Genomic DNA, 8938 nt, shown 5'->3' with positions numbered 1-8938 from the left:
CACTGTTTTGGTAGGAGTAGATGGGAGGTGGGGTCAATAAACACTTTCAAAAACAAACAAAAGCGCACGAAATAATAATCAATTCAGATGCGATGATAACAATCACACGGAGCCTTTCATTGTACTACAGTATTTATTGTACGTTCTACAGAGACAGTCTGACATTCATCATTATTCAAGTTGGAATGTTTCTGTCCGACCCTTCCTCCCCAGCAGAGGAAAGGCAGAGAGTCCTCATGCTGGCCTTTAACACTGGTCGACAGGCAGTTCATGAAGACGCGATGTTCCAGCTGTACCAAACCAATCCGTCATGTCTAATTCCTCCACCACCAACATTCCACCCACCAACCCCTGATTCATACAAACGTCTTTTCCGCTTACATGCTGTCCCTTTGTCATGCCATTAATATTTTAAAGGCGCAGATGAATAGATTTTTATTATGTTTTCTATTTATGGGGACGTGTGGTTGGCAGGGTCCTCAGGATCAGACGTAAATGCAGAGTTGATGTTATATTGGTTGAACTTTGATTTCCTGAGATGGTGGGTGGACCAGGCCCTTTTTTCTGAAGGGCTGATTACAGCTCATTGTCCGTGTATCCCCGTGTGTGCCAATCCGTCAGTCAATCAGGAATAGCGGCGTGTTCCTGAGCATGCCATCAGTCGCCTCTACATCGACTGATCAGTGCTTTAATCAGATCTATGTGATTGTACTGATGGAATTCTGGCTGTGCATGCGCAGTTCCTGGACTGGGAACACAGTCTTCGACACCTGGACCGCTCTCAGTTGATTTTCTGAAAAGCTGAAGTGAAGGATTTACTTGATCAGTTGTTGCACTGCATTCCTCAACTTCTCTCTGAACCTGGATACCGTTAATGCATAAAAAAACGTATTCGTGCTGCAGCTGAAATCCTTGAGCATATCTCCAACATATGGCAGAATATTTGCCTTCCCAAAATACTCTGCTGTTCCGTTAATGCCTTGCGATAAGAAGTTTATACCATACACTAACCAAAGAAGAATAAAGCTGACGGATATGGTGAAGAGGGAAATCACCGACTTCCTTCGGCTCTCTATCTCTGCATCTTTCCGTTTTTCTTCATTGCCAAAACCCTTCAGTGCCTTGCGGAGTCGATTGGCCTCTAAAACGTGCCTTACCGTCAGAGTGTTAATCAAAAGAATCAACACAAAAGGTATGAAAGGGGTTAAAATGCTGTCAAACCACTTAAATGCCAGCCACCTGATATCTGTATAATAGCTTGACTTTATTCGACAGTACCGTGGAATGTTTTTAATTATCTTCAAAGGTTTGAACACAAAATAAAAAGGAACACATTTTGAACAGAGCAGTATGCCAGTTATCGAAAGAGCCACAACCAAAGCTTTTTCTGTCCAATATTTTCTCTTCAGTTTCTGACAGCAAAGCACCACAAACCGATCAAAAGAGAAGAGTAGAGTGAACCAAACGGAACAGTCTGATGCTGCACGAACCAGAGTAAAGATAGTACTGCAGACCGGGATGATGTCCAGGAGAGATGGTTGGAAGTAATAGATATTAAATCGTCTTAATACAATGTTCGTGACAATGAACAGTAGATCCGACGTTGCCATAACCAAAAGGAGGCGCGTTGTACACTTAGAGAGTCCGCATTTTCCTCGTGCGAGAATGAAAAACATCAGGAAATTAACTGTAAGAGACAGAAGGTAAAAGGGGAATAGGAAATTACAGAAAAAAAACACATTCTCTGCATCTACACAGTGAACAATAAAAGTACTTAGCATCCGAATGCGTCAGTTGGGAGGGTTCAGAGGTCAAATCATAAAAGGATATTTGCAAACATAAGTCATGTCAAAGCTGTGCACTCAAGGGTTTTAGTCAGTCAGTGCAGAAAAATCAAAGGAGCATAATTTTTAAAGTGAAAGACAGAGTGCTTGGGGCCTGAAATGCACTGCTTGGGATGGTAGCTGAGGCAACACATGTCACAACCTTTTAGGACTACTTGGATGAAGACTCGAAGTTTCATAACATGCCAGGCTATGATCCTGGTTATGGAAGCTGTGGTGAGTGTAGCTTCAGTTTAGCTTTGACATCACAGCTTGATGAATCGAATGACCTCTTCTGCAAGGGAGGCTTCTATGATTCTGGGAACTGAGAGGCTTGTTCGGTTTTTAATATTATAATCAGAAATTAAATAGCTGTTGATCCTGAAAACGTAGAACGGAATCATACGTGTTTTGAGAAACTCAACAGGTATTACAACATCAGTGAAGAGAGAAACGGAGTTAATGTTTCATGTCTGGAATCACTCTTCACAGAATATATTTTTCTAAGTAAGGGTGGCTGGACTCAAAATGTTATTTCTCTTTTCTCCACATACAAGAACATACCCTTGCGACCAAAGGAAATTGAACCAGGTCCTTATGCTTATTTCGATTACCAACACCTAGACAAAGTCCTGAAAGTTAATTCAAGAGAATTAAATATCCTTATTGCCTCTAAATGAGTTGGGAACTGGCGCCTCCAGGCCCCTAAACTGGGAAGTGAAGTCCAGACATAACACCACCGTCTGGATGAAAGGGTTAGACCTTATGAACCATGTAATCTTTTAGCAATCAGCCTCACTTAGGTCCCATAGTAAATGTTCCTTTCCGTTAGGGTTAATACGTCTGTATCAACACTTTCCTTACTTTGTGCACCTGAATCACCTAAGTTTGCATTCTCCTCAGTTCACGGGAAAATAAGCCTAGCCCTCTCTAATCTTCCCCAAAGCTGCTGTAGTTTCCAAGTGCTGGCAACTTGCTTGTAAATCTCATCTGTGTTCAACCCAGTTGAATTCTGTCCTTCCTGTTATGTGGTGACCCGAACTGTGCACAACATTACAGCTTTAGTCTACCCACTGTCTTATATGGTTGCAGTGCTACAGTCCTTGCGTGGCAAGATGGATTTTGTTTTGTGTTGAATGAGTTTCAAGGTAAGGGCCAATGCTTTTGGTGAAGAATTTGATTCCCGGTATGGGCATATGGGCAAAGTCTGGGCCACATAATAGGTCTGGTGCGCTGCCATAGGGTTCAACAGATCCATTCTGGGCTCAATCGGTTACTCAGAAGTTAGATTATCTAGATTTCTTACAGTGTGGAAACAGGCCCTTCGGCCCAACAAGTCCACACCGACCCGCCGAAGCGTACTCACCCAGACCCATTCCCCTACACCTAACACTACGGGCAATTTAGCGTGGCCAATTCACCTAACCTGCCTATTTTTGGACTGTGGGAGGAAACCGGAGCACACGGGGAGAATGTGCAAACTCCACACAGTCAGTCGCCTGAGGTGGGAATTGAACCTGGGTCTCTGGCGCTGTGAGGCAGCAGTGCTAACCACTGTGCCACTTTGCCATTTAGACTCAGTTTAATACCGTTTCTTCTGTCTGAAAAGAGGTGGTGTAATTCCAGAACAAGCTAGATGTCGGATCTGAATACAGCTTGATGGATCACAACCGTACTTGCTTTGGTTTTGAAGAACATAATATCTTGCAAACCATAATGCTGCAAACTTTACTTCAACAACGAAACAGCAGTTCATTATTAATCTAATGATGATAAATTCAAATATTTTAAATGGTCTACATATAACATTGATTCAGAGGCATTACACACACAGTTAATATAGGACCTCATTAATCTAAAGTCACTGTATAAATTAAGAAAAAGATAGAAAACAACTTTTATAGAATATACAGAATATTATAAACCCTCCCCCACCCCCATATACTGCTGACAACAGAATCCCTGTGTCTAAGACTTGGTTTATTCAGTTGTGATTTCCACTTTTTAAATGTTACTTCAGTAGCTTCTTCGGGGAATAAAGACACAGCTGAATGTTAATGTACTTAGCTTTAAGTAATCTCTATAGGGCTTTTTTAATCCCAATACTTCTGGTCCCGAATGAGCATGAACATTTCTTTTTAAGGTGCTCTAATTGGCTAAATCTCCGAGTTCCTTCTCAGCGGCGGCACGGTGGCACAGCAGTTAGCACTGCTGCCTCACAGCGCCAGAGACCTGGGTTCAATTCCCGCCTCAGGCGACTGACTGTGTGTAGTTTGCACGCTCTCCCCGTGTCTGCGTGGGTTTCCTCCGGGTGCTCCGGTTTCCTCCCACAGTCACAAAGATGTGCAGGTTAGGTGAATTGACCATGCTAAATTGCCCCTAGTGTTAGGTAAGGGGTAAATGTAGGGGTATGGGTGGGTTGCGCTTCGGCGGGGCGGTGTGGACTTGTTGGGCCGAAGGGCCTGTTTCCGCACTGTAAGTAATCTAATCTAAAAAAAAGAGCAAAGATCTATGCATCCACCCAGTTCCACGGTGTGTCAAGGGCTAAAAGAAATAATTCATGCTTAAAATTGAAGTTAAAGGTTTCTCAGTTAAGGGTATTTTCCTTTAGTTCAGATTCGAGAATGCGAGCTTGCAAACAAAGGGAAAGAAGAAAATTTATTTGTGGACAAATCCATTCATCCTAGATCTAGTTTATAAAAACGTTCTTTTCAAAAAAATCTGAGGCTGCAGAAATAACTTCCAAGTTAACTACTACCTTCAGATAAGCAGCGAAATCTAACAATAGTTCCCTAAAAAAAACAAAGTGAAGACTTTACTAAACTCCATGAAACTTTCTGCAGTCTCTGATTGAAATGGGGATTTCCAGAATGTTGCAGGATGAAATGAATTACCGCGTGGAAAGTTCAACTGCCCAGGTAAATTCTGCAGAGTCTGGAGTGATGGGGATTCCACCGGCATTTCTGCATTCTGAGACTAGGTCACCGATCATTCACCCATTTAAGAGAGTGGCCACAACATGCCCATGTCTCATTGTCAATTGCTGAACGAAAGTGCAGGGAATTCTCAGACAGAATTACACGAACTCAATGATGGAAAACACTCACCAGGAATTGTTGCAATCACAAGGACCGTGTAAAATATTTTCTGCGCATTCTGAATTGGAAGATGCATTTCTGGCAAGGACGTTTTGTTCAGTCAATCTCTCTCCGTATTAATGAACAAGGTAATATTTCCCAAATTCCTTCTTTTGTACTTGCTGGCATTACCTGGGGAACTGTCACATCACGTGCCAAAAGATCTTTCAAGAATTTGAACAAACAGCTGATGACAGTGAGTTAAATCCCAGTTGTGACGGAGTATTTTTTCGAAATCTATTGGATTATGTGAGTTTCATTTGGTTAAAAATAAACATTGATACAAAACACCGTCCGTCCCATGATGAGATCTAATTTTTTTTCAGTGTTGTATTTTTGTTGACGAAATCCTAGTTATGAAGTATCTTTCTGAAACCTTTTCCTCGACAAAGGCATGTGACTTCTCTGTTTAACAGTGTTAAAAATCACACAACATCAGGTTTATTTGGAAGTACTATCTTTCAGAGGCGTTTCTTCTCCATCAGGTCACTAATAGGGCAGGATCATAAGACGCAAAATATGTAACAAAAATCACAGTGTCATGTAACTGAAACGATATATTGAACAAACTTAGATTTCTGTTAAGTCTTTCATCTTTTCTATTCATTTGCATATGAATCCCAGAACTTCTTTTAAGTCAGGTGCTCGAGATAACGTAGGACAGTAAAAAAAGTAACATCTCAGATCAGACAATGTATTAAAAGTATGAGATTAGAGTCTGTCTGCATCTCAATCTTTAGTCAGACTGGCTCTTTATACGGTTAGCATTTTATAAAAGGTAATATGGATTGACTGCCTGCATATTGTACGCTTTTTGAGCAAAAATAGAACATATCTGCAATTACAATTCTGCAAATGCAAGTTCACCTCACAGACATTTGTGAGTGTGTGTCTATGTGTGTGTGCACGCGTGCATGTGTGGGAGAGAAGGAGAGAGTGAGTATATGCATGTGAGTATAGGTGTGCATGGGAGTGTGTACTTGCGTGTGTCCATGCTTGGTAGCGTGTCTGCGTCAGCGTATTGGAGTGTAAGCCTGTGAGAGGGTGTGTGCATAGGTGTGAGTGCTTTGTTCAATATTCTGTTTGAATTACATGGCACTAAGACCTTTGGCTTTAAATTCTGTGTCTTATTATCCTGCCACAGGAGTTACCGATAAACGAGCTCTGAAAGCTAATACTTCTAAATATCCCTGCTGGAAGGCAACCTTGTGTTGTGTGATGTTTAACTTTGTCCACACCAGTCCTACACGGGCACCTCCACATCCTGTTTAACAGTAACTGTTCCATGAAAGGATGTTAGGTGGTTTATGAGTCCACACATTGTCGGTTTTAACGAACCCAACATAACAATAGAATTCCTCACCGGTTAAATAATATACTGAAATACATCCTCAAAGATTTCATAAGATCCAATTAATACAGTTCCTCCCACCAGGGTGAAGCTGCAATGTACCAGAGCTGACCCTGAAATACACATGAACTGTACAGCAGGAGAGGGCGTGAAGCATTCTGTTACCTATCGTGTACTTTACATGTACAGAGACCGATAGTGAGGCACAGACAATATCTACTGAAGGAGACTGGAGTGAATAATTCTTGATTACCTGCAGTATATTGGACATTTATACAGCCTTCACACTTCGGTGCCATTTTGAAGCATAAGATGAATAAAAATAAATTATGTAAGTAGTGAAAGGAGTCACAATATAGCTCCAGAACATCAGAGAAGAGCCTACTTCAGGCCTAACGCCGTCAGGAGACTGTCATTTCAGGCTGACTGCAGCCAGAAGTCCTACTGAAACTTCGTGCCTACTGAAACCGCGAGTCTCAGCTCCATGACTATTACAGCCTGGAATCCTCACTCTGGGCCTACTGCAGTCAGTATGCCCAGCTCCATGCTTCTTGAAACCAGAAACTCACTGTCCAGTCCAACTGCAGCCAGGAGTCCATGCTTCAGGTTGATTGTAGTCAGAGCGTCCCCTCATGCCTAGTGAAACCACGAGTCCTCGCTTCAGGCCTACTTCAGTGAGGAATCCCAGCTCTAGACCAGCTGCAGCCAGGAATATTTGATCCGGGTCAACTGCAACCAGTAGTCCTTGTCCAGGCCTACTGCAGCCAGGAGTCCCAGCTCCTGCCTTTCCTGAAATCAGAAATTCACACTCTGGCACTACTGCAGTCTGGAATCCCCGATGTAGACCAACTACACGCGGGAATCCCCTGTCCCGGGCTACGATAGCCAAGAATGTCCTCTCTGAGCCTGCTGCAGGCAGGAGTCCCCACTCCAGGCCTACTACAGCTATGAATCCCCACTACGAGTCTACTGCAGCCAGGAGGCCACGATCTGGACCGACTGCAGACAGGAGTGGCCAGGGGCCCAAGCTCTGGGCATAATGCAGTTGGAAGTCCCCTTTCTGTACCACCCACAGCTAGGAGTCCACGCTCTGGGCTCACCACAACTACGAGTACACGGTCTGAAGCAACGAAGCCAAGACTCCCCGGCAGATGGTCTCAGCTTGAATGTAATCAGCTCCTTGCTTGCAGGGAGATGGCAGGCTTATTTTGAGGCATGTCAAGCTCATTTGGTAATGCAGGTCCCAGCCTCTGTTAAGCTTCCTTGTGTCATTCCTATTATTGCGCACTCCTGTATCTTGTCCAGTTTGTTAGTCTTAGGTCTTTGAAGTGAAGTAACAGTTCAGCTTTCAGGGTTACAGGGTAGATATATTGACGTGTGGATCTTTCCCAGGTTCCCAGAAATACTCCAACCTATACATTGTGACGTGTAGTAGTGTTCGCTTGTCCTCTTTCAGGAGCGAGTGTCACATGATCAGACAGTGACATGAACACAACCTGACACACACATATCCTCTCATACATACAAAGATACATTCAGACTGAGATATCGAAAAATATGCATGCAGGCACAGACAGAAACACACACACACACACACACACACGCACACACACACACACACACACTTACTTTGAGATATCGGAACACGTCCATGCACAGACACATACAGAAATACAGTCACACTGAGCGACATCACATACCAAATGCAAGAGCTGACAGAAACATTCCTGTACAAACACTCGAGCACTCAATCACAGTTACAGAACCTCACAGACACAATGCAATACAGCCATATAGCAATGGTCTTAAACAAACCAAGAGACACACCCACAGAGAGCCACAAAGAGATCCTGCTGGAGGAACAGAAAGATCTCAATGCACAGGATGACAGATAAACACAGTCTCAACAACAGTCCTATCTACTCGTCCTGGAGCACAAGCAGGCAGATGCAAACACCAGACTCTCAAAATAATGCAAAGAAACACAGACACACATGGATTTACGTCACCACAATGATATGCGACCAGTAACACAAACACACTAACACATGCACAAACACCACACACTCATGTAATAGGGATATAAACACACGCAGTGACATACATATGCACAAAGAACATGCACACAGATGGAAAGGCATCATGTGTGAATCACACACAGCTACGCAAAGATACTGCACAGAGGCAGACACATGGACAAAAATGCTCACATTCACAGAAACACTGTCACACAACCGCTTTAACATACGAAAAGGCATAAGTATCGCAATAGATAGTGCCACAGAAAACACAGACAACACACAGAACCACAGTCATAAAGTGGCACAGAGACATATCCAGAGACATTAAAACATTGACATTGCGCAAAGAAATTGAAAAGCCCGCACACAGAGAGCCAGAAACCCTACTACACCGAAACAAAAACACACCAACACCACATTACTCACAGCCACCGAAAAGAAAAAGTAATATGGAGGGAAAGAGAGAGAGAAAGCGAGCGAGAGAGAGAGAGACGAAAATAAAATGCCAGAGATGAATGGACAGTGCAGTTGCTGAACTGTAATTATTTGTGTATCAACATATTGCTGGCCGTGCCTGTGTATTCTGTAATATGTAAAATGACCTCC

The 8938-nt window shown here is 43.0% G+C and overlaps 1 protein-coding gene across 1 annotated transcript; it reads right to left on the bottom strand.

Moving 5' to 3' along the window:
• Positions 1 to 815: 815 nt before the first annotated feature.
• On the bottom strand, positions 816 to 1610 carry LOC148138398 (compound eye opsin BCRH2-like). The gene has a single exon (XM_087981704.1). The coding sequence runs from the start codon at positions 1608 to 1610 to the stop codon at positions 816 to 818; it is 795 nt and encodes a 264-aa protein (XP_087837830.1).
• Positions 1611 to 8938: the final 7328 nt, after the last annotated feature.

Source organism: Chiloscyllium plagiosum, unplaced genomic scaffold (assembly GCF_037043375.1).
Source record: "Chiloscyllium plagiosum isolate Xiang-an unplaced genomic scaffold, Cpla_swu_hap1 HiC_scaffold_40, whole genome shotgun sequence".
In the NCBI taxonomy this organism is placed as follows: Eukaryota; Metazoa; Chordata; class Chondrichthyes; order Orectolobiformes; family Hemiscylliidae; genus Chiloscyllium; species Chiloscyllium plagiosum.
The sequence above is the reverse complement of the archived record's forward strand: the minus strand, read 5'-3'. Positions and strand labels throughout refer to the sequence as shown.

Bases quoted from the DNA above. Each gene is read 5' to 3' on its own strand.
- LOC148138398 (XM_087981704.1), bottom strand. From the start codon at position 1,610: ATGGCAACGTCGGATCTACTGTTCATTGTCACGAACATTGTATTAAGA.